Source organism: Balaenoptera ricei, chromosome 5 (assembly GCF_028023285.1).
Source record: "Balaenoptera ricei isolate mBalRic1 chromosome 5, mBalRic1.hap2, whole genome shotgun sequence".
Taxonomy (NCBI): domain Eukaryota; kingdom Metazoa; phylum Chordata; class Mammalia; order Artiodactyla; family Balaenopteridae; genus Balaenoptera; species Balaenoptera ricei.
This window is the reverse complement of record NC_082643.1, coordinates 48,575,387-48,601,282: the sequence shown is the minus strand read 5'-3', so window position 1 is coordinate 48,601,282 and position 25,896 is coordinate 48,575,387. Positions and strand designations below refer to the sequence as shown.

Genomic DNA, 25,896 nt, shown 5'->3' with positions numbered 1-25,896 from the left:
TGTGAGTGTTCTTCCTCCTCCCCCCTTCCTTCCCTCCATCTCCTGTAGTGCTGTGCTTACCTGTCTGTCGGGTGAGCTAATGGCTTCTAAACAGTGAATTAGGATCATTAAACCGGTTACCAGAGCCCCAGCAGCCATTAGAATGTACTAATAATACACTTGACGCTCTCATCCTGATAATATTTTACAAATATAGACTATATCTTCTTTTAGGAATTCAGAGTACTTTTTCTCATATCTAGTCTACTCAGCTTTACAATGTCTTAGTGAAGAAGGTTAGAATAGAGGCTGTATAACCTTATTACTTCTAAAGGATATTCTACTATTGGTGAAAGTAATTTTTGTTTGCTTTGTTTTTAACCTTTATTGGGCACTAATGCTTGAGGTGAATTATTCCTTTTGATCTTCATGATCATTCTAGGATATTTGTACAATTATTATCTTTAATTTTCCAAAAGAGGAAACTGAAATAAAGGAGGTTTAAAAACATTTCAAGAGGTTTAAAAATGTTTATTTCTCATAAAGGTATTTAGTGATGGATCTGTGATTTCAAATCAAGTGTGTTCTGGCTCCTCACACTTAACCAGATGGCTTTTTTTCATTCTAGCTCATTTTTTTTTTCAGCATTTTGGTTATATATATATATATATATATATATATATATTTTTTTTTTTTTTTTTTTAAAGTGGAGGTTTTTTTTCAATTTTTATTATTTATTTATTTTTGGCTGTGTTGGGTCTTCGTTTCTGTGCGAGGGCTTTCTCCAGCTGTGGTGAGCGGGGGCCACTCTTCATCACGGTTCGCGGGCCTCTCACTGTCGTGGCCTCTCTTGTTGCGGAGCACAGGCTCCAGACGCGCAGGCTCAGTAGTTGTGGTGCACGGGCCTAGTTGCTCCGCGGCATGTGGGATCTTCCCAGACCAGGGCTCGAACCCGTGTCCCCTGCATTGGGAGGCAGATTCCCAACCACTGCGCCACCAGGGAAGCCGGTCATATATATTCTTATCCCCTTAATGGACAGAATGGAGACAGTAATTTAGTCATTTTCTCAATGTCGTATCCAAGCAGCCTGGGCCCCAAGGCTCTCCGAATCTTCCCTGTGGGCTCACCACATCTTGTTACAAATGAAGCTATTTATAATCATAAGTCTACTGGAGCCCAAGAAGAAAAAAATTGCCTTAACTGTTAATGGCTTCCAGTAGTTGTATAGTCAGCCATGATTGATTTTGTTCTGCTAGCCATTTCTGAAGACGGCAGGTAAGCCCTTACCCTGAGGCTACCTGTGTATTAAGTTTGGAGTAACGACAGTTACTGACTGATGTCTAGCTGGTGATTTAAATGGAATGACAAAGGGTTTTAGGTCTAATTCCTAGTGAATGGATGTAAAAATTAATCCTAGTGTTGTTCAACATAAAACTTAACCTGGTAAGATAGATGGAAAGGGACTGAGGGATAGAAAAAGGAAGCTTTGTGAGAGCAGAAACTGTTTCAGTATTGCTGCCTTGAGCCAGGTGCTTTGCAGAAGTTTAGTACATTTTTGTTGGATGGATAGATAGATGCGTGGATGCAACAGCTTGAGTTAAGCTGGTGCCCATGTTCCTGCCTTTGAATGGATCCCTTGCATAGATTCATCAGCCTACTGGGCACTTCAGCTAATGCTGGGGTGGCCCATCTGAGACTGAGGGTAAGAGCTGTCGGTTCCACTTTTATTTACCAAGTTCTACATCACTTCCCCCAAATTTATGTTTTTATCCTTGACCTGGCAGTGAGTAAACTTGACTGCCACCCTCCAGGCTTATACTGAGTTGCTGAGGAGAAAATAGACCCAAGACAGATGTTGAAACATGTTCTGTTGGGGAAGGAGGCAAAAGAATTCAAAAAGATTAAAAGGTAATAAAGAATGCTCTGCTGAACAGGCTTTCATTAACTGGGTGGATTACCAAACCCAAGCCTTCTAGAGATATGATTCTAAAGCAATTCAGGGTCTAATACGGGCTAAAATGTGGGCAGGGAGAAGCCTTGCACGTTGGTGGGTCTCTCTCCACTGCCAGGCTTTCAAGGAATTACCTTCTTTTTCATTAATTAAAGCATCTCTGAAAATCATGCCCCTTTTTCTACTTTGGCAGTAAATCTGATGATCTTTCTGACCTCATTAGTTGTTGTTTGAGCAGTTATTTTCTGCAACTGGGTAATGCTTTGATGTTAAAGGCCCCCAAGTGTCATGCTATGAACTGGATGGAAAATTCTATTGCTGAGAGCCTTCTCTGGCTGTTTGACCTTGGTAAGGCCTGAGTGCAGCTAAAAGCTCTGTTGGGCGTTCCCTCAATTTTCTGAAAACCTGTCCTCCCATGCGTTGTCTTATAGGGACACAGTTTGATTAAAAGGATGTTTGTGAGAGTTATAAATATCAGTGGCATCAAAATGTTTATTTCCCTGAATAAGAATCTACCTGTCTCATAAATAAATAAATCATCACCACATATCAAGGTTTCACTTTTTTGGACTTGCTGAATTGGTTCAATTTAGTGTCTTGTAAGGTACATTGTCCAGAGTATACACTCAAAAAGTGTTTGTTGATTACAAAATATGTGTTTGTTTGTTTATAAAGCAGCTGAAACCTCCATGGAGAGAACGTTCTGTATCCTTGACCTGAAGCTGCAGTTTCTGAGGCACATACACACACTGGCAAACACAAAAACAGTGCAATTATCTCTCCATTGTTCTTCATTCTGGTAAATAGCATCTATGTTTCACCTTATATGTGCCACCCCCCATAATCCTTCCCTAAAATCCACAGTGCCCTCCAAGATTAAATTTTAAAAGCTATGGTATAAATGAGCCATAACAAATTAAAGTATTTTTTACAGAATAAATAAAATGTGAGGGTTGCTGTTATATCTAATTACAGTCATATTCTATTTAATAAAGTTAAAAAAATTTTGTCTTGAATATTTTGGCTTGGGATTGGGGTACACCATCGTATTTGAGCTCATCATTTATGTTCCAGTCTTTAATTGGGGAGGGGGGTAGTTTTCATTTTGTTTGTGGGATTTTTCCTCCAAATGATAAGGTCATGGGCCTTTACTTCTGGTTTACAACATTAATATCTTTATTTGTAATCCAGTATATGATGGCTAAACTTTATTACCAGCATTTCTGTATGCCTATTGTTCTATGAAATTAATTAGTAGAACTATTTAATTTAAAGCACTGTTTTAATTATGCCCCCATAATCCCTTGTTGAGATTTCATTTTCTTCTAATGTGGTACCCTGAAAGATATATAAAACATCACTAGGCAGAAGATTCTTCAACTGAAATTATGGCTAATTTCTTGAATTTACAGGGATATATGCAGTGATATATTGTGCAGAAAAAAAACTGCAGGCATATTCGTTTTATTGCACTTTGCGGATACTGTGTTTTTTAGAAATTGAAGGTCTGTAGCAAACCTGCATTGAGCAAGTCTATCAAGGCCATTTTTCCAACAGCATTTGTTCCCTTCATGTCTCTGTGTCACATTTTGGTAATTTTTGCAATACTGCAGACTTTTTAATTATTATTATTATATTTGTTATGGTGATCAGTGATCTTTGATGTTACTATTGAAGAAAGATTATGACTTGCTGAAGGCTCAGATGATGGTTAGCATTTTTTGCAATGAATTTTAGCTGAGGTATGTACATTGGTTTTTTTAGACATAATGCTATTACACACTCAGTAGACTACAGTATAATGTAAACATAATTTTTATATGCACTGGGAAACCAAAAAATTTGTGTGACTTATTTTATTGCGATGTTTGCTTTATTACAGTGGTCTGGAACCAAACCCACAATATCTCCAAGGTGTGCCTGTATAAGGAGATTAAAAAATTGCAAAATGTCAGAACCACAGGGGAAATTAGGTTAAAATTTATTTTGGACATGTTAGCTGTAGAAATGATGGTGTATAGACTTCTATTCATCTTTTCTTGAATCTTCCCTGACACTCTCCCAAAAGAAAGCAACTGATAAAACCATCTTCTTCCTAAGAAGTGGGAAGAATTATACTTCTTTTCCTTAGATAGTTGTCTGTTTTCTTTTTATGTACTGTAAACAATTCAGAAACAGAGGCATATGTATTATTCTGTTATAAATGTAAATATTCTTAAAGGCTTGTCTGTGGAGTTTGGGAGAACCATTCTAGGCCCATCGTAATCTCTGTTCTGGGCCATACTTCTCACACTTCAGCATGACTCCACATCTCCTGGGATCTTATTAAAACATAAGTGGAAATGCATCAAACTAAAATGCTGTGCCCAAAGGAAACCATCAATAAAATGAAAAGGTAACCTACAGAATGGGAGAAAATATTTGAAACCATCTATCTGAAAAGGGGTTATTATCTAAAATATATAAGGAACTCAATAGCCCACGCACCCCCAAAAAAAAGATTACAAAAGGAGCTAAGGACCTGCATAGACATTTTTCAAAAGAAGACAAATGGCCAACAGGTACATGAAAACATGCTCAACATCACTAATCATCAGGAAAAAGGCAAATCAAAACCACAATGAGATATCATCTCACATCTGTTAGAATGGCTGCTCTCGAAAAGACAAAAGATAACAAGTGTTGATGAAGGTGTGGAGAAAAGGGAACCTTTATACACTATTGGCGGGAATGTACGTTGGTGCAGCCACTATGGAAAACAAGTATGGGGGTTCCTCAAAAAATTAAAAATAGAATTACTGTTTGATCCAGCAATCCCATTTCTGGGTATATGTCCAAAGGAAATGAAGTCAGTGTCTTGAAGAGACATCTGCACTCCCATGTTTATTGCAGGACTATTTACAATAGCCAAGCTATAAAAACAACCTAAGTGACCTAATGAAACTTAAAAGCTTTTTCACAGCAAAGGAAACCATAAAAAAGATGAAAAGACAACCCTCAGAATGGGAGAAAATATTTGCAAACGAAGCAACTGACAAAGGATTAATCTCCAAAATATACAAGCAGCTCAATATCAAAAAAACAAACAACCCAAGCCAAAAATGGGAAGAAGACCTAAATAGACATTTCTCCAAAGAAGGTATACAGATTGCCAACAAACATGAAAAGATGCTCAACATCACTAGTCATTAGAGAAATGCAAAACACAACTACAATGAGGTATCACCTCACACCAGTCAGAATGGCCATCATCAAAAAATCTACAAAGAATAAATGCTGGAGAGGGTGTGGAGAAAAGGGAACCCTCTTGCACTGCTGGTGAGAATGTAAATTGATACAGCCACTATGGAGAACAGTATGGAGGCTTCTTAAAAAACTAAAAATAGAACTACTATATGACCCAGCAAACCCACTACTGGGCATATACCCTGAGAAAACCATAATTCAAAAAGAGTCATGTACCACAATGTTCATTGCAGCTCTATTTACAATAGCCAGGACATGGAAGCAACCTAAGTGTCCATCAACAGATGAATGGATAAAGAAGATGTGGCAATATATACAATGGAATATTACTCTGCCATAAAAAGGAACAAAATTGAGTTATTTGTAGTGAGGTGGATGGACCTAGAGTCTGTCATACAGAGTGAAGTAAGTCAGAAAGAGAAAAACAAATACCGTATGCTAACACGCATATATGGAATCTAAAAAAAATGGTTCTGATGAACCTAGGGGCAGGACAGGAATAAAGACACAGACGTAGAGAATGGACTTGAGGACACGGGGTGGGGGAAGTGTAAGCTGGGACGAAGTGAGAGAGTAGAATTGACATATATACACTATCAAATGTAAAATAGATAGCTAGTGGGAAGCAGCTGCATAGCACAGGGAGATCAGCTCGGTGCTTTGTGACCACCTAGAGGGGTGGGATAAGGAGGATGGGAGGGAGACGCAAGAGGGAGGAGATATGGGGATATACGTTTACATACAGCTGATTCACTTTGTAATACAGCAGAAAGTAACACAACATTGTAAAGCAATTATACTCCAATAAAGATGTTAAAAAAAACCCAAAAAACCTGTGTCCATCAATGGATGAATGGATAAAGAAAATGTGGTTGTATATACAATGGAATATTATTCAGCCTTAAAAAGAAGGAAATCCTGTCATTTGTGACTGCATAGATGAGCCTATAAAATAAGCTAAGCACAAAGACAAATACTGCACACTCTCACTTATATTTGTAACCTTAAAGAAGTCAAACTCATAAAAGCAGGGTAGAATGGTGGTTGCTGGGTCGAGTGGGGGAAACTGGTAGATATTGTTCAAAGGTACAAAGATCCAGTTATAAGAGATGAATAATTCTATAGATCTAATGTATAGCATGGTGATTATACTTAATAATACTGTATTGCATACTTGCTAAGAGAGTTGATCTTAAGTGTTTTCACCACACACAAATATTTATAACTATGTGAGGTGGTGGATGGCTTAATTAGTTTGATTGTGGTGATCATTTCACAGTCTATACATATATCAAAACATCATGTTGTACACCTGAAATATATACAATTTTTATTTGTCAAGTATACTTCAGTAAAGCTGGTGAAAAAATTAAAATGCAGATTCTAATGCAGAAGGTCTGATTCAGAAGGTCTGGGATGGGCCTGAGAGTCTAAAGTTCTAAGACGCTTCCATATGTTGCTGGTCTCTGAACACTGACTTGGAAGGAGAACTGTCTCCTAAAAATTGACACTTACACAGGAGTTACAGAGAATTGTACTGATAAAGTATAGTCAATATAGAAATGTAGTAGGAGAGACATCTGGGACATGCATTCAGGGCACGCTGCTTATTTACTTGCTTGGAATTTGAAAAAGCACACTGCCTCATCGGTCCAAGAATGTGGTTGCTGTGTGTGACTGATCTCCCTCACATAATCAAATGTGATGGACTGCTGCTATTAGAAAAATTTCTAGCAGTTAATATTCCTGGGTCCAAATGTATTATGTTATATAAAACTGCTGGAGTGAATAGGGCCCTTTCCCCCAGAATTCTGGTAGGTAACATGCAAAGTTCTTGGCACACTTTGATGTTTTCATAAATAATATGGTAAATCAATTGTGAAAGAAAAAAATTCTGTGGCCTTTTGCCCCTGAGCACCAATCACATAGGCGGTGCATTGGCTGCTGTTCTCCTGGGCACTGACACTTTCTTGGTGATTGTGGTGAAAATAGCTGTGATCACCTCCTGAGAGGCGCAGATGCTCTCAAGTGACAGCAAATGAATATTTGTTTTCTTCTGTTCTGAATATTCCCCTCCTGGGAATGCTGTTTGCTCTGTTCTGTTTACTGGCATATTTGAAAGTAACAGCAATAATTTAGAATAACATCCCTTCTGAAATGCCCTATTTGAAAACATCAGATTTAGTGATTTTGAAAGTATGAAAACTGAGCACAGGCAGCCCCACTGATCCCATTCTGTGGAAAATGTCAATTAGGAGGCTTTGGAAGAGGTGTGCAGCTTGCAAATCAGCACTTTTTAATGACATTAGCTTTAGCAATTAGAATGGTTGCCTTCTCAGGAGCGCTAAGTGGGTGATTTCTTCCAGTCAGCTATTCCCAACTGTTGTTTCTAAGGGCTTCACTTTCAATCAGTCATCGAGGCCTGTCAGTTTGGCCTCTGTAGTGTTTCTGGAATCTGTTTCTAACTGTTCATTCCCACTGCAATCACCTTTTCATCTTCTCTCACCTGGGCCATTATGAGAACTTGTTAAATGGCTTCTGCAGCTCCAGATTCACGCCAGCTCTAGTGCCTCCCATCTCCCACTGCTGGAGGTTCTCCAAAACCCAAACCTGCTCATCCCATTTCCGTCCCTGAAGATTCATGTTGACTTTACAGTGCCTACAAGCTAAATGGAGACTTAGAGCACAGCTTCTACCTTCTACTAGCCAACCTTAGGGGTCACTTTTGATTCACCCCCTCCCCTAGCTCCCTAGACTCTGCTTGCCCAGACACTTGGATATTTTATTAAGCACAGAGTGCATTGTCTCATGTCTTTGCTTGGGCTGGGCCCTCTTCCTGGAGTCTGTTTCACTTATCCACTTAGAAAGCCCATTTTTTTTTTTTTTTTTAACATCTTTACTGGAGTATAATTGTTTTACAATGGTGTGTCAGTTTCTGCTTTATAACAAAGTGAATCAGTTATACATATACATATGTTCCCATATCTCTTCCCTCTTGTGTCTCCCTCCCTCCCACCCTCCTTATCCCACCCCTCTAGGTGGTCACAAAGCACCAAGCTGATCTCCCTGTGCTATGCGGCTGCTTCCCACTAGCTATCTATTTTACATTTTGTAGTGTATATATGTCCATGCCACTCTCTCACTTCGTCCCAGCTTACACTTCCCCCACCCCGTGTCCTCAAGTCCATTCTCTACGTCTGTGTCTTTATTCCTGTCCTGCTTCTAGGTTCATCAGAACCATTTTTTTTTTAGAGTCCATATATATGTGTTAGCATACGGTATTTGTTTTTCTCTTTCTGACTTACTTCACTCTGTATGACAGACTCTAGGTCCATCCACCTCACTACAAATAACTCAATTTTGTTCCTTTTTATGGCTGAGTAATATTCCATTGTATATATGTGCCACATCTTCTTTATCCATTCATCTGTTGATGGACACTTAGGTTGCTTCCATGTCCTGGCTATTGTAAATAGAGCTGCAATGAACATTGTGGTACATGACTCTTTTTGAATTATGGTTTTCTCAGGGTATATGCCCAGTAGTGGGATTGCTGTGTTGTATGGTAGTTTTATTTTTAGTTTTTTAAGGAACCTCCATACTGTTCTCCATAGTGGCTGTATCAGTTTACATTCTCACCAGCAGTGCAAGAGGGTTCCCTTTTCTCCACACCCTCTCCAGCATTTATTGTCTGTAGATTTTTTGATGATGGCCATTCTGACTGGTGTGAGGTGATACCTCATTGTAGTTGTGGTTTGCATTTCTCTAATGATTAATGATGTTGAGCATTCAGAAAGCCCATTCTTTGTCATTCAAGAATTAAATGGTATTTCCATAGGAAAGCTTTCCTGAGCATTCCTTCCCCAAAGAGGAAATCTCCTTTTTCCTTTATTCTCCCACAGTACCCTCCTCAAGCTTCTTATAGATCATCACTTGTGATGCAGCCTAACTATTTTATATGTCTGTCTGCCCAACTAGACTGTAGGTTCTGAAACTGAGGTCTTATTTCAGCCAACCTTATATACCTCAGGCCTCTAGCAAAAGATCTGGCATATAATAGGTGCTTAATGAATAGTTCTTGATAGGTGGATGGGGAGGATGGAAAGACAGGTAGATGGACAAATGAAAGAAAGAAATGGAGAGACTTAGTCTTCCTGAATGATACAAGTTATGTGCTTATGATAAATTAGGAGAAAAAGTAGGATATATGTATGTACATATATACATACACATGCATATATCTACACATAATTACACATATACTGTTCACAGTATGACTCTAAAGCTATGAATCTCTCTTATTAGGCAACCTTTAGCAGCAATAGGACCTAATAACTTATGTTTTTAAGGACCGGTATTTTCTTTTTTTTGCTTGGACCTAATTCTGTACTCTCTCTTTATTCTAGAATGATAGAGGTCTTCGACTTGTGGCTAATTCAATGGTGTGGGTTCCAGAAGGCGGGATGCTGCAGATTACCAACAGAATCTTACAGGCTGAAGCTCCAGGTGCCAGAGCCTCAGAAATCATCTACAAAATTACACAGGACCACCCCCAATTTGGTAACTCTTTTTTCCCTTGTCATGATTTCATCATTGCATTCAGCAGTCTTGGACTTGCTTTTGTACAAAGCCACTCAGCCAGGGTGTGTTTCCAATGAACTCAGCTTCCTAATACCCCATGCATCCCCTTTAAAGACAGAATAATCACAATAGCTATCATTGCTATATACATATTATTGGTATGCTAAGTAATGTAAACATAGTATATTTAAACCTAAAGTTTAAGTTTTAAAACAACTTCATTTTACAGAGAAAGTAACTTGTTAAAAGTCATCTGGCTAATAATATGTCAATACAATGTCAAAGCTCAGGCTTTCAAACTCCACCTTGTGTCCCGCCCAGAACATCGCCGCACTTCTTCTTGAGACTTTCTTTTTAAGAAAAGACTTTACATAAAAACATTTCTCAAGATCTCCATTGTTACTTCCACTTCTAGCAAGATAGTAGAGTATGATAACCCATCATCATCACCTAGAAATGATGGATAAAAGAGATTCAGAGCTATAAGGCACTCATAGTTGACCTCCCAAGAATACAGAGAAATCTCCAAGTGCCCGACACAGAGAAGGAACTGAAAGCCTATCTGGGCAGGAGCTGATGGCAGAGCTTGCCTGAGGGGTTGTGTGTGTCTCAGTAACCTGGGGGCTTGGGATTTAATGCCCGTGCAGAGACAGAAAGTTGGAATTAAGACAAGAAGCTCACTAGCACAGAGAGATGGCAAAGAAATTTACCTGTGTTTCCCAGGGCTCAGAGGGAGCAAAAAGAGTCTGCTGAGAATTCAGAAATTCAGGCCTGTTTCTCCTGAAGATCCAAGGTTAAGTTATACTGTGTGCATAGTCTGAGAAACCCAAAGCTGAGGCATTAATATGAAAATTGACCTCAGGCCAATGATACTTCCTGGGTCCCTTGCAGAAACTAGTAGAAACTGCTGTGGAATGTCCACCCTCAACTCCAGGCCACACAAGATTCTCACAGGTAAAACCACTGAAGATTAACTCAGAATTCAGAATTACAGACGATATGAAGAAACAATCTATAGTACCATAACTAACACAAACAAGAAGATTAAAACCCCAAGGTTTCAAATGAAGGAACAAGCTTACAAAAACTATGAAATAAGCATATTTAAAAAGATTTAAAGACACAAAAGAAGGGATCAAAACTGTAAGGAGATGACAAAATGCTATAAAAATAAAAACAACAGGCAGGTAGATTTTTTAAAAGAAATAATCACCTGAAAATGAAAAATATATTCATTAAAATTGCTTGGCATGATAAATAGCAGAGAAATAACAATCTGTTTTTCCTCAGGTTTATCAGATTTTTAAAATTGTATACTTTCTGTGGTGAGGAAAAAATTAACTTTTGTACTATTTAAAAATAAGTATAGAGTCCACAAAGGCATTGAAAAGCATAATCTAATCAAGAATTGATAGAATTATAAAACACTCAGTCTAGCTGGCTGTCATTTATTATAGTTGCATAACCTTGAGGAAGGCAGGTGGACCCCCTTGAGCCATAAGTTTCTTTGAAAGATGAAACTAGATAGTTTTTTAACTTTTTATTTTAAAATAATTTTAGACTTACTGAAAAGTTGCAAAAATAGTACAAAGAGCTCTTGAATATCCTTTATCCGGCTTCCCCCAGTGTTAACATCTTACATAATCATAGGGCAATAATCAAAACCAGGAAATTAGCATTGATACAATGATATTAATTAGTTCACAGACCTTATTCAACTTTGCCATATTTCACCCACTGATTTTAAGCTAGACAATGTTTAAGTCCTTTTCAGCTCTAAAAATCTTTGACTGGTTTAAATTCTTTACCTTTGTCTTGAGCATTAAAAGTCAAAAAATTAAATTTCCTAAAGATAGCCCAATATCCCAATATTCCGTTTAAGTATTAAATAGAACAATGCGGAATTAAGTGATTTTTTTTAAAGCCATTTCAGCTTGATAAATGCCATGTAAGCCTGACTGTGACACTTTCCTACTATAACTCTCTTAATTAACTTCTTCCTATGAACATAATCTTATTTCTGTGTGTTCAGAGCTCCCTACTGGTAATAATCAAATCGCATTACCCTTAGGAGCCATTCAAGAGTGAAAAAGGAGGTGGGAATGAGAAGTCCACTTAACGCAAATCTTTTTTTTTAATTTATTTTTCATTTTTTTGGCTGCGTTGGGTCTTCGTTGCTGCGTGCAGGCTTTCTCTAGTTGCCGAGAGCGGGTGCTACTCTTCATTGCCGTGCAGGGGCTCCTCATTGTGGCGGCTTCTCTTGTTGCGGAACATGGGCTCTAGGCACACAGGCTTCAGTAGTTGTGGCTCACAGCCTCAGTAATTGTGGCATGCGGGCTCTAGAGCGCAGGCTCAGTAGTTGTGGCACGCAGGCTCAGTAGTCGTGGCACACGGGCTTAGTTGCTCCACGGCATGTGGGATCTTCCTGGACCAGGGATCGACCCCGTGTCCCCTGCATTAGCAGGTGGATTCCTAACCACTGTGCCACCAGGGAAATCCCGAGATTCTAATTCTTAATACCTATTACATTTTCCCATAAAGTTTCTTGGTTAAAATATTGAGTTCAGTATAAAGGAAATCACTAGTAGATGTTATTTTCTGTTTTTTAAGCCTGGACTCTTTTTTAAACCTGGATTTTCACATATTTAAAGAGTCATCTCCTTGATTTTGTCATACTATGATAAAAGCAGAGGTGAGGTATTATGCAGAAGCTCTCACCTCGATGGAGTTAACCCCACAAAATATCGGTATTTCTCCCTGTCTACTCATGGGCTTGGCACAAATGTACCTCGTATTCATCATACCCAGTGCTGAACTCTAACTCTTCATCTTTTCTTCTACCAGCTCATCCCATTAGTGGCATCGCTTCCCTACACATCACCCAACCTAATAGGTGATCATCTGATTCTTCCCTCTTTCGTACCCTTTACAGCCACATTTGTCAAGTTCTGTTGCTTCCACTTCCTCAAAGATTCTTGTATCTGTTTACGTGTTTCCAATCTTACCTCTGTTGCTTTAGTTCAGGTTCCCATCTCTCATCTGGATTTTACAGCAGACTTAGAGTTGACCAAACTGTCCACATAATTGTTAGCCACTATTGTTATCATTTTTATAAAATAAAGTCCAGCCCCTTTAACAGAACTTTCACGTATATTCTGTGTTCTAAATCAGTTCGTGCCATTAACCTACTGAAAATCTCACAGAGGCTCCCAGTTGCTTATGGGGCTGATCTCAAGGGGGAAGGAACTGCATCTTACTGATCTTTGAGTCCCCCACCCCAAAGGGCTAACCACAGTAGCTAGCCCTTAACAGGTGCTCACTGACTGTTTACTGAGTTGAAATTAATGGGATTAACCAGCATCCTATGATTCCTGTTAATTTGCATAGTATCGCAATGGTTTTTTTTTTTTTTAATCTGAAAAATAGGTTTATTTCATTAGGACTTGTTAGGAAAATTCTGCTTTGCCTTCCTATTATAAAGCAGAACAGCCAGGAAATTGGCATTTGAATGTTTTCTATTTTTCTACTCTCCACATTATCACTGTGTAAATCTCCTTTCAGACTATTTTGCAACTACTCACATTCATAAACAGTCCACATCCTGGGAAAGCATGTTTATTAGCAGGATCTTATGAACAGAAGTTGAACCAGGGAGAGATGGGTAATGGAATTGGTGACTTAGGTACAAATGAGAAACAGTACAAGAAAGAAACTAGAGTGAGTTGATTCTACACATGATTATTTTAAGAAGAATATTGATGTTTTTCTATTACTTCAGTATTTCATCACTATCCAGGATATTATGTGCATTTTTAACTTGAATTTAGTGCATATAAATATTAGAATGAGTATTTCCTTTGAATAAGGAAACAAATTTCTCTGGGGTAATCAAAGTGCACTATCAATTGCCTGATATGTCTAGGGCACTAAGATCTGGGTATCCTCCTACAGAACATTTAAAAGATGTATGCAGTTTCTCTCTCTCTCTTTCTTTCTCTCTCTCACACACACACACATACACACACACATTCTTCTCTCCCTCTTACTATCTGAGCGGTAGAGAGACTTCTTTCAGATTTATTGTTAGATGCATTTTCATGAGAACGTGGCTTCTGTTTTTAGCAGTTTATCCATTCTTCTCCTTGCTCTTCACTTGAAGGCATATTCTCCTTGGGAAATTTTGATTGTTTCTATAACACCTTTGTATTTTCAATCTCACTTTAAGAAAATAGTAGCTTCAGGTGAAGAATAAGCAATAGAAACAGATTGGTGGTGTTGGTGGTGGTGTTTAGATTTAGATTTCATTGCTTCAATTCTAATAAAGTTTAGAAAATGAAGGAGGAGAAAACATGATCAGTTATTTATCAAGGTACTTGTTGGTCTGTGAACATAAAATAACCATGACGGGTAACAGAGTTTCATGATCAGGAAAATGAGCTTCAGATTCAAATCCCAGCTCCTCCACTTTGGACTTGGCGTGACCTCAAACAAGTTATTGAACTTCTCTGAGCATATAGAACTTTGTCTTTAAAATGGAGATGACAGTAGCATCTTCAGAAGGATTAAATAACATAATAAAGATAACCAACATTCTTTTTAAGCACCTGTGAAGTAGGTACTATTATTCTCATTTTACCAATGAGGAACAGAGACTTATAATACCTAAGTAAGCTCACCCAACTCGATGTGGTGGAACTGGGTTTGAACCACTATGTAAAGTGCTTCATGCAACACCTGTCATATGCATTCAAGTGTTAGCTATTATTATTTTCATTGTATAGAACTCCTCCAAGGATGATTTTTTCTGAATTTTTTCTAATTTCCCCTTGTGTTTACACCAAAAAATTTCCTGGTTGGAAAACATTTCCTGTTCATAGACAGCTGTGGGTAGAAATGAATCCATTCAATGCCCAGTATTTGCAGTGTTCACGACTATTTTGTTCTCCTTATATAATTTTAATAATTAAAAGTCAGTAACTTCATACATGAATTGCCCTCGAATGGCTTTTAGCTCTTTTAATTGAAAGACTGGGAATTTTATGTCTAAAGGTGGATTTTATATCTATTGAATTCTGTGTTAATATCTTTTCCTTCACCTTGGATAAAAATAAAGAAGCACATCATATCTTTTCTGTTAAAAAAAAGTGGTAGAAAAGGAGACGAGCGCTCTGATTTGCTTTTACTTTTCTCAGGGGTCCTCACTAACTGTGTGGCTTTCCTAGGGGAGGTGGTCCTTGTGTTTAATATGCCTGCAGACGGCCCCGCAGACGAAGGGCAGCACCTTCCTGATGGGAGGACAGCCACTCCCACCAGCACGTTCACCCAGCAAGACATCAACGAAGGCATCGTGTGGTACAGGCACTCAGGGGTCCCAGCCCAGAGTGACTCCTTCCGCTTTCAGGTACCCTCTGCTTCCTGAATCTTCTGATGTCTGGATGGTCTGATGAAAACCATCACCCTTATTTATAAACAACTCAGGTCATTTTCTGTGATTGCCTGGAAGTCACATTTGGGAGAAGAAAAAAATGTAACTAGTAGCATTGAGAAATTTTTTTTTTAATCTGTCAATTCAGCCTTCTGGGTGTCTCTACAAGCAGAGTCATTCTACAACAAAGAGGTATATAATAGATAATGGCTAAAGTGTTTGGGAAAAAAGTGTTTTCAAAATGTTAAAATACCACATGGAGAAAAAAATCTTATTTTCTTTTTTCAAATGTTTTTGGAACATTTACCATCTTACGATAAGGTCATGGACTGAGCAGCCAAAGCCACTGGGTTCACGTTTCACTTCTGCCATGTGCTAGCTTTGGGAAAATTACTTGGGCAGAATCCTTGTGCTTCAGTTTCCTCATCTGTAAAATAGCATTACTGTAAGGATTTAATGAGTTAATACATATAAAGCATTTAGAATACTGCCTGTTACCGTGTAAGGGTGTGTGACTACCATTTATGGAGATTGGTCAAATACCAGTGCGGTAGACTGGATGTTTGTGTCCCCGCCAAAGTTCATATGTTGAAATCCTACCCCTCCATGTGATGGTATATGGAGGTGAGGCCTTTGATTAGAATTAGATGAGGTCATGAGGGTGGTGCCCTCATGAATGGGATTAGCATACTTACAAGAGTCATAAGCGTGCTTGCTTCCCCTCTCTGCTGCCCGCCACGGGGATACAGTGAAAAGTCGGCAGTCCACAACCCAGAAGAGGGCCCTCACTAGAACCCAGCCATACTGGCACCTTGATCTCAGGCTTCTAGCCTCCAGAGCTGTGAGAAATAAATTTCTATTGTTTATAAGCCACCCACTCTATGGTATTTTTGTTAGAGTGGCCTGAGCCAACTGAGGCAACCAGGCTATAAGGTTGGTTTAATTTATTCTGTCAATAAGTTAAAGAACAAGAAATTATTCTGGGCACATTCTCTGACTACTATGAAGTACAATTAGAAATTAATAATAAAAGGGCAAAAAAAATCAAACCATTTGGAATTCCTTAATAATTACTAGTTCTAAAAGGAAATCAAAATGGCAAACTATTAAGAAATTTTGATCAGGAGGAAACAACTTATCAAAACTTAAATGATGTGGACAAAGTAACACTAGGAAGAAAATCGATGGCCTTAAGCTCTTATTATTGAACAGAAAAGCATGAAAATTAATGGACTAAATATTCAACTCAATAAGTTGGAGAACCACAGAGAAGCCAAAGGAAAGCAAAAGGAAGGCATTTATAGAGGTAAAAGAGGAATTGACTAATTATAAGATGCTAGAACTGGTAAATGAGTACAAAACCTGAATCTTTGGAAAGACCCATAAAATTAGACAAACCTCTGTCAAGGATAATTTGGAAATAAATAATGGAACAGAAACACAAAGGAATGAGGAAGTCTGAATGAGAAAGAGCATTTAAGCATAGATACAGAAAAGATTTTGGGAAAGTGTCAGGGAAAATATAAAGAAGCCCTCATGGTGATCAGCCAAAGCAACATCACAATCCCTCTAAGTCTGAGCCATTTCCTTTGTCTAGGAATCCAGTAGGGGATAAACTACCACGATAGCTCACCTTGTTAAAATTATCATCCATTCTGCTCCTGATGCCTGGTGTGTACATCGTCATTGTCTGACTAATTTATATTGTGTAAAAGGTGTGCTTTCCCAGAGAGCTAGTTGAAATAAACCTGGAAACAGTTAAAATGAGATTATACTGAGCACACTGAATGTCCAATGAGTGAGCAAACAGTATGTGCCCTTTGCCCAAGTTAATTTTTCAATTTTGGCACCTGGGGACTCAACAGTCCTCAAATAATGAGTCAGAATGGAAGCAAAGACCTCAATCAAAAGAAGTCACCTCTACAAACTAGAATCCTCAGGTCTGCCTTTGCCTTCATCAGTATGAGAACATTATCAGTTTGGAGCATTTCCCTGGAAAGTGATTCTCAGCACCTGCTAAAATGATATTTGATTGCTTTTGCAAGTTGGTTACTAAGTGGGTTATTATAAAATAGCAAAAGTTACTGATTTTTGTAAACAAATTCACTAGAGTTTAAGACTCTAAAAACATCATTACTTAGAAAGTGGTTCCCTTTGGAGGGTCTTCACACATTCTGCTCAAAATGTGTTTAGAACTTCTACCTGAAATCTCCTTCAAAATCTGTGGGATATTCTTTAGATTATCCTCAGTAGTGACAGTATATCATCCTTTGGAAGTGGATTTTAAAATAAAACCCTATAGCCCAAAGTCATTCAGAATCGTGTCTGGTAAAAAAGAAGAGTAGCAATTATTTTTGGTTAAAACAAGGAGTAATTATGAAGTAACAAGCTCAGTTTTCTTACATGATTTGTGAACCCCCTCTGAAGCATTTCAAAAAGTACATTTTGAATACTGACAGCATCTTTATTGCAAGTATGAAACAACTCTCTGCGATCATTTTCTCTTGGATGTGAAGGTTTTGGTGTGTTTGTTTTTAAAATCTCGTGGTTTGATAGGCTTATCTCATATTTTGATGTGAAACGACACAGACACTGTAGCTACGTGCTAAAATAAATGGTTAGCAACTTTCCCCATTCATCATTTTAGTGTCCCTTAGGATTTTAGACTATTTAAAAAAGATGCCGTTCTAATGATTCTTCTCTCTTGTCCTTTCTTTTTATTTTCTTTAAAGCAGAAAATGCAACACAATGAGTTGTATGGATTTAATTTCGTTTTAACGTTGATGTGCTGTCATGAGCCATCAATGCAGCCCATCTGTTACTTTGCATCTAAGACTTGGGATTTGTGTAATGCAAGTGGTATTAAAAAATTAGAGCATGGCATAGTGAGAAGAAAGCAGGCACATTTTTGGCAGGGGAAGGAGCCCTGGTTTTGGCATATTCAGATCACGTTGACATAGCCTCAGGGGATGCAATTTGAAAAAGACCAACATATTTTACACCCGTGTCTTTGCTAGGGAAGCTAGAACTGAGTCCGTTGCTTGGTAATCTGCTCACCTCTCACTTCCTGCAGAGTTCCATTCCTTTTCTTCAAGAGATAGGAGAACATATCTTCCCCTTTCCTGATTTCCTAAAGCTTCCAACTTGAGTCACTGTGGTCAGTAGGAAGGTCACAAACCTGCTGACCTGGTTTTAAATACTGACTCTTGTTGGCTATGTGACCTTGACACCTTAATTTTTTGACCTTCAGTTTCCTCATCTGTAAAAAAGGAGATAATAATATCTACTTGATGGGTATTCGGTAAGAAAACTTTTGAAAAGTAGCTAGCACAGTGCCGAGCCCATGATAAATGTTCAGTGAATGATAGCTGTGGTTGTTAATATTATTTATGGTGACACTATAAGATGCCTCCTTGGAAACAAGTTGATATTCTGAGGCTTGAGCTCCAGGCGCCTGATGTGATCAAGGTACAGAGAAGACAGTTTTCCTGGAGGGTGTAACTTTAGAAGATATAGAGAAAGGGCTGCTATTCCTGCCTTTTTCTCAGAATTTACAGAACCCTGCCCCCTCTCACATGGAATTATCGCAACTCCACATGGCCACACGGGCCTTAGCAATTCTTCTGACAAGGCTAAGGAGCAAACAATGGAAGGAAGGCGAGGTTAAGGGAACAGCGAGGTAGCACCGAGGAAAGGGAGAGGCTGCATGAGAAAAGCATCATTTTTCAGCATTTTTGAAGCAAGAAAAAGTTGATTTTGTGACCACTACCCTAGTTGTAAACGTTCTTAATCTTGCCTTGCAGTGATGAGGCTGGGATTTGTCATTTATAATCTAGGTGTAGATATCTGTGCTGGGTAAAGACTAAAGTGAAATAAACATCACATATATTGATATAATGTGTTGTGTATGCTCATAATGAGACATTATGTAGCTATCAAAATTATGTTTTCAAGAATGTTTAATGGTATAGCAAAATATCATAGTATTGTGTTAAGTAAACATTTAGAACATACAGTTGTATATAGTTTCACATATGCATAGAAAAAAGATTAAACTGAAATGCAGCGATATATTAGTAACAACTATTTCTAGGTAGTGAAATTCTAGATGATTCTTATTCCTTATTTATACCTTCCTGCAACTTCACAATTGCCTAAAATGCTTATGTATCTTTTTTATAATCAGTAAAAAAATGAATCTTAAAATATGAAGAGCAGAATGAAAATTGTAATACAGGAGCATACAGAATTCAAAGACAGATGGTTCAAAAGGGAAAAAATAAACACAGGCAAGCATACTCTGCCCACCAGAGGCTCAGCAGTGTGCCGTGTCTTTGCAGGTGTCCAGTGCCACGGACGCTCACGCCCATCTGGAGAGCCGCATGTTCAACATCGCCATCTTACCCCAGACTCCGGAAGCACCCAGACGCTCTCCAGGAGCATCTCTCCACATGACCGTGAGTTGGGTGCCAGGGCTCATGGTTTCTGCTTGGAGGAAGCGGGTTGATGAGATTTGACAGAATGCTTGGCTCAGAACACAGGCTCTGGGGTCAAAAATACCAGCCTTGTGAACTCGTTTCTCATTGACTTGAAGGAAGAAACTTAAAATTCCCAGAGTGAAAGGAAGGTTAGAGGGAATCCACCCCAGCCTCCCATCCATTGCTGCTGAGCCCTTTTACAGCATTCCAGACAGTCACAGAACCGTTCCTTGAGTACCTGGAAGGGATTTCAGGCTTATATCCATTTAATGATGACTATTTGGGTATAATTATTCAGCCAGTTAGAGTTCCATCTAGCTGGAGAAACTGTTATTCTTTTAGAAGTCCTGTTAGTAGTTTCCTTTCTATTATAAAAGTTTCCTGGGGAAAACGATGTCTGTGCTGACTCCAGAAGGATAAGTAGCAAATATGCAAGTGAAGGTTTGAGAGGCAGGTTGGAAAGAGTAGTGGGGTGATGGCAAAGGGCATCACCAGGCGTAAAAACAACACATGCAAAGACCCAGAGGGGAGAGACAATATGATTGGTGGGAAAATTGCGAACAGTACAATGAGACTGGAAGATGAGAGAGGCTGAAAGGGAGTGGTGAGCCTGTGGGGTCCTGCGAGCTAGACCACAGAGGAGCTTGTATGCTGCGTGGGAAGGAGTGTGGACACGTGGAAAGGTTTGGAGCAAGGTGAGAGCTAAATTAGTACATGGCGTTTAGTTCAGACAATTAGCAGTTCCACTGTAATCCAAATCTATGGGGCATGTAATGCCAGAACCCCTCTTCTAGACAGAGCCACAAGCACGTTAAGTTCTTGTAAATTAATCATCATGGATCCACATTTTAGTTAGCGCCCGCGTAATTACACTCCAAAGTGGTGTAGCACTCCTGAGCCCCAACAAAGACAGCAGGTAGAGTTTTAGAAATTATGGGTCTGGGGCTTGACAGAGACATAAAAGGGGAAACAAAGTTTTTAATGGATACAAGCTATCGGCATTTCCACCGTAAACTGTAATTTAAAGAAATCATAATTCAGGGACACTATAAAGTCTATAATTCATCATTCTGACTGGAGGAGCTTGGATCAGAATTTTCTCTGAAGTGTAAAGAAAAATGTGCATACACATTTCTTGCCGAATGCTAATGTGGTGTTATTTTGACTTTAGAGGAAAAAAGAAATGGGCCAGGAGCCATGAAGATGGCATCACTCCCGCTCTTTTGCTGAGAACCTCTAGAAACTTTTCAACATACTTGACCTTGAGGGTCTCAGGTTGCATGTTTGTGAATTAGGTCTGTCCTGTGTAATTTAGGGTATCACAAAGGTTAGTCTACTGTAAAATGTGATCAGATTACTCTCATTCCTTAAAATATACACAGTTTATATTTCTTTTGACATTAATTAGGGCCATTACTGTAAGACAGACATACTGTAATCTGTGACAAAAGCACATTCTCAATTCAGTGATTTGGACTCATGTAAGCACTTAAGTTTTGTACATATTTGGTAAACACATTGTGAATACATATGCTAAGTTCATACATAGTATATTCATATAGATATTTAAGGGTAGGAGTCTACCTCTCCAATCATTCAGTTATTCAGTCTTGCACACTTTCGGGCCCCTAATTTATGCCAAGTTCTGTGGAAGACATTGGAGATTCAGTGATCATATAATACAGTCTCTACTAGTCTATTTTAGACTTAGAGTCTAAAAAGGGAGACAAGAAAATAAACAGTGACAATACAGTAATAAATGTCATGACAGAGACATGGCATGGAAGCAGATAGCAGGGCACCTAGTCCAGCAAGGCATAGGTGAGGTCAGGGAAGGCGTCCTCTAGAAGGTGAACCAAGCTGGTTGAAGTGAATATTATCTCTAAATCAGGGTCTCAAACTTCAGCCTGCATTAGGATCGCCAAAGGGCTTGTTAATTCACAGATTGCTGGAGCCCACCCCAGAGTTTTCCAATTCAATAGGTCTGGTATAGGGCTGAGAATTTGAGTTTCTAACAGGTTCCCAGGTGATACGGTTGCTACTGCTCTGCTCACTACACGTGCAAACCCTCTTATCTAGACTAGAAATAGGGGGAAATTCATTCCAGGCAGAGGAGCAGCATTTGAAAAGAAGATGGAGACACAGGAGAACATAACATGTTTGAGGAATGACAGAGAGTTCAGCTGGCTGGAGCATAAATCTTTAGGTGAAGAAGAAAGAAGAAATGAGAGATCACGGAGGACCTTAAGATGAGATGAAGGAGATTCCATTTTGTCCAGAAAGGCTGTTAGGGCAAGTAGGATACAGCAGAGAGGTGGCATGCTCAGATTCTCAATTTGAGAAGGTCATTTTGGCTGCAGGGTAGAGAACACCCCAGATGGGGCCAGACAGGGAGCAAGGAGGCCAAGAAATAGGCTACTGAAGTCACCTAGAACAAGAAAGGTTGGTGGCATGAAGGTCATGCAGTGGCAGTAAGGATTAAGAGTTGGTGAGATCTTGAAGAGATACTTGTACACTCATGTTCATTGAAGCATTATTCACAATAGCCAAGAGATGGAAGCAACCTAAATGTCCTTCGACAGATAAGTGGATAAAGAAAATGTGGTATATACAACCACTGAATATTATCCAACCTTTAAAAAAAGGAAATCCTGTCATATGCTACAGTATGAGTGAACCTTAAGGATATTGTCCTAAATGAAATAAGTCAGTCACAAAAAGACAGATAATGCAGGATTCCACTTATATGAGCTAGTCAAACTCTTACAAACAGAAAGTAGAACGGTGGTTGCCCCTGTGGGGAATGGGTGGGGTATGGAGAGAGAAAAGAGGAATTGTTATTCAATAGCGTTTCAGTTTTGCAAGAGGAAAAAAATCTGGAAATCTGTTGTACAACAACATCTAGTTAACGCTACTGTACTGTACACTTAAAAGTGGTTAAGGTGGTAAAAAAAAAAAGTTAGGAGGAGATTAGAGATATTTAGAGACAGTGCTCAGTTAGCTATGGAAGAGGGCGAAGCACCCCAGTTTCTGAGCGTACAGAGATGCCATTCATTGAGATGGGGAATGTATGAGGACTTGAGGGGGAGGGGGAGGGGTGGATGGCATGATGCATTCAGTCTGGGCTGTGCTTGTAAAGGGCGTGCCTATTAAGGGCAGGTAGAAGATCAGTAGCTATTCAAGGTGAGTGATAAACCTTTGAGAATCATTAATGGCAGGTAGTGGTTAAATCCTCAGAAATCACTGAGATTCCCCAGGAAGATTGCACAGAATGAGAAGCGATATAATCAAATACCTGCCTAAATGAAAATTTGTTCTGTGGCATTTCTGTAATTCTGTTATTCATCAAATCTAAGATCCTTTAAACGGGATCTTATGGTTTGTAGTGTTCATCAGAATTATATGCATGCATATATATAAGATATGTATACACATATATATATATAAACATGTGTGAGATGTGTACATTTAGAATATATATCAAATTTGGGCAAGGGGATCTGAAGACATACATATCACAGCATAGATAGTGTCAGATTCTTCAAGTAAGTTAACAGATTCACATCAACTCCCGGTTCTCCAAGTAATCATCCACTATTTGACTTAGAAGATCCTTAAGGGCAAAATCTTTCATTTATTAATCTTGGTATCTTCCTCAGTGTCTAGCACAATGCCTTATATAAAATAGTTGCTTAGTAAATATTTGTTGACTAAGTGAATATTTTCAGGCCTACTTTCACATGGCTAATAATATCTTCTTGTATGACCTTCGAATTCAAACAAATTAATTATATGGGTACACACACACACACTTTGAATATCATATTTCCAAGTCCTCTCTTAAAGGGGAAATAAATTCTATTATCTCTTAATGTGAAAGAAGTTTGATTATTTCCTTTTTTAAGTGATTGCGGTACTCAGGATTGGGTTGCCCAAGGTCACCACTTGAGGAAAAGGCCTTTCTTTCCTGGTTTCATTTGCTTCCAGAGTGATTGCTGTAGCAAGAGTTCTCTTAAAACCATTCTTATTGAGGCTAGCAGGGATCCAGTTAGAACAGCTGATCTTTTTGTGATATGGACTCAAGCCTGGGCCTGCTGTGTTTGTTTTATGGCTATGGGTGTCTGTGTCTATGTTTTCTCTTGAGACATTTCAGATATTAGTAGAATTATTATCTGCAGTCTCTGGAAATGTCTTGTTATCCTTGGAATTACTGTTGTGCTTTATCTGAGTCTTTCACACTACTTAGCATTTTCTACCTTAGAGCTATTTATGAGTTTCCCCCACTGAAAAGTGAAATTCCTTGAGGAAAAAGTCTATATCTGATTCATCTTGTATCTTCTACAGCTTTTTGCCTGGTACCTTGCACATAGTAGGTTCTTACTAAAAATTTAGTACATGAATATATGAATTAATTAAATGTGTTGAATACATGAATATATGAATTAATTTTGTTGTCCTAACTGAACCATGTGAGAAGACGGTAGGACCTTCATTTTACTTATCTCATCTCATCATTCATGGGTGTGTGATTTCTCAGGCCCGCCATGGGCTTTGCTGCTTTGGTAGAATGACAGTCAACATGGGAAATCCTTTTTTTTTTTAATGGAGGGTGAAATGATAATGTCATTTATAAATTCTGACCTGGAAGTTTAAAGATGTTAGTCATGCACACTTTGCTATATCTTAAGTGTTCAAATCTTTGCCTCTCTAATTCTTTAGATGACACTGAAATACAATGAAAAAATATTCTTAAAAAATATCTATGAAGTTGTTTTTTCAAGTATTTTTATTACTAGCTTAATTTTTTTCATAATAATATTTTTTCATTCATTCAACAAATTTTTATCGAGCACTTCCATGTGCCGTGTGCTTGGTGCTTGGGGTCCATGAACAAACAAAAATTCATGTTCTCATGGAGTTTACATTCTCTTGGGGGAGGGGAATAGACAATAAGTTATAAACAAAATAAATAAGCAACTCACATATAGCATGTTAGTGAGAAGTATTATGATAAAACAAAAAGTAGATCAGGGCCAAGAAGACTGGAAATGTAGCAGGGGAGACCTAGGTTGTAATTTTAAATAAGGTGGTCAGGGTAGGTTATCTTAAGACAATGACATTTAAAGAAAGACTTGCAGAAGGTAAGAGAGATAGCTGTACAGATACCTGAGGAAAGAGCATTCCAGGCCCAGGGAACCATTCATTTAGAGGTATCAAGGTAGGAGCATGCCTAGATATTCAAGGAACAGCAAGGAAGGCAGTATGGCTGGATCAAAGTAAGTGGAAGCCAGAGGAATCTGCACGAAATCACAAATGTGCTAAGTGGGTGGATGGGGGTGGAGCAGATTCCGGACCATGTCCGCCTCACGGGCCATTGTAGGGACTTTTGATTCTGAGTAACATGGAGAGCTGTTGCAGGATGTTGAGTAGAGGTCTAACGTCCTTTTTAAAGGCATCATGCTGGCTGCTGTGCTGATAGACTGTTGGGGGAGGGCAAGAGAGCAGCTGGGAGGCCATCGTGGTAATCCAGGTGAGAGAATGTGGCTCCCAGCAGGATGGTAGCAATGTCATGGGGAGAAGTGGTTGGATTCTGGATGTATTCAGAGGTAATATGGGTATTATGGAAACCATTATTCTATAATCTTCCTTTGTTGACAGATAGTTTAATAAAAAAATGTTTTCTATAATGATTTCCATTAACTTTAGTCTCTCATTTCTTACTGTTTAAGTGATAAATATTGAACATTTCAAATAGCCAATATTAAAACTGATTATACTTTGATATAGCTCAAACTCAGTATTGCTTTCTTCAGAGAATCAAGTCCTCGCCTTTTCTGCTTAGTGTCAATTTCTATTAGTAAAGAAATAGTATCAACAAATCTGTAATAAAACATATGTTTTCTTGGCTAGAACACATTTCCCTTTTCTGTCGTCCTAGGTCCATGATAATTCTTTTTTCTTACCACTTTATTGTTTTAGGGACATCTAAATTTTCGAAAATATCCCAGAATACTTTGAGAATTTTCAGGTATCTTGATGGTTTTGAGATTAAAACGTGGCAAATGGTACTGAACAATGTACTCACCCTGCACTTTTTGTCCGTGTATCTGTGCCCACACGTGTACACATTATAGATGTATGCACGCATGCATGGGCTGTAAACACCTTACATAGGGCATATATTTTTCTTTTGTTGTCCTAACCTGTTTTATTTTAGGGTGAGAGACCAGCTGCT

The 25,896-nt window shown here is 38.6% G+C and overlaps 1 protein-coding gene across 4 annotated transcripts in view; it reads left to right on the top strand.

The window, feature by feature from the left end:
* FRAS1 (Fraser extracellular matrix complex subunit 1) overlaps nt 1–25,896 on the top strand; it is a 447,355-nt gene that overhangs the window by 300,731 nt on the left and 120,728 nt on the right. For all 4 annotated transcript variants that reach the window (XM_059922796.1, XM_059922794.1, XM_059922793.1 and 1 more), the window contains exons 30-32: nt 9,584–9,737; nt 14,981–15,159; nt 19,524–19,640. In XM_059922796.1, coding sequence (XP_059778779.1) covers nt 9,584–9,737; nt 14,981–15,159; nt 19,524–19,640 — 450 coding nt within the window. The remainder of the gene's footprint in view (nt 1–9,583; nt 9,738–14,980; nt 15,160–19,523; nt 19,641–25,896) is intronic.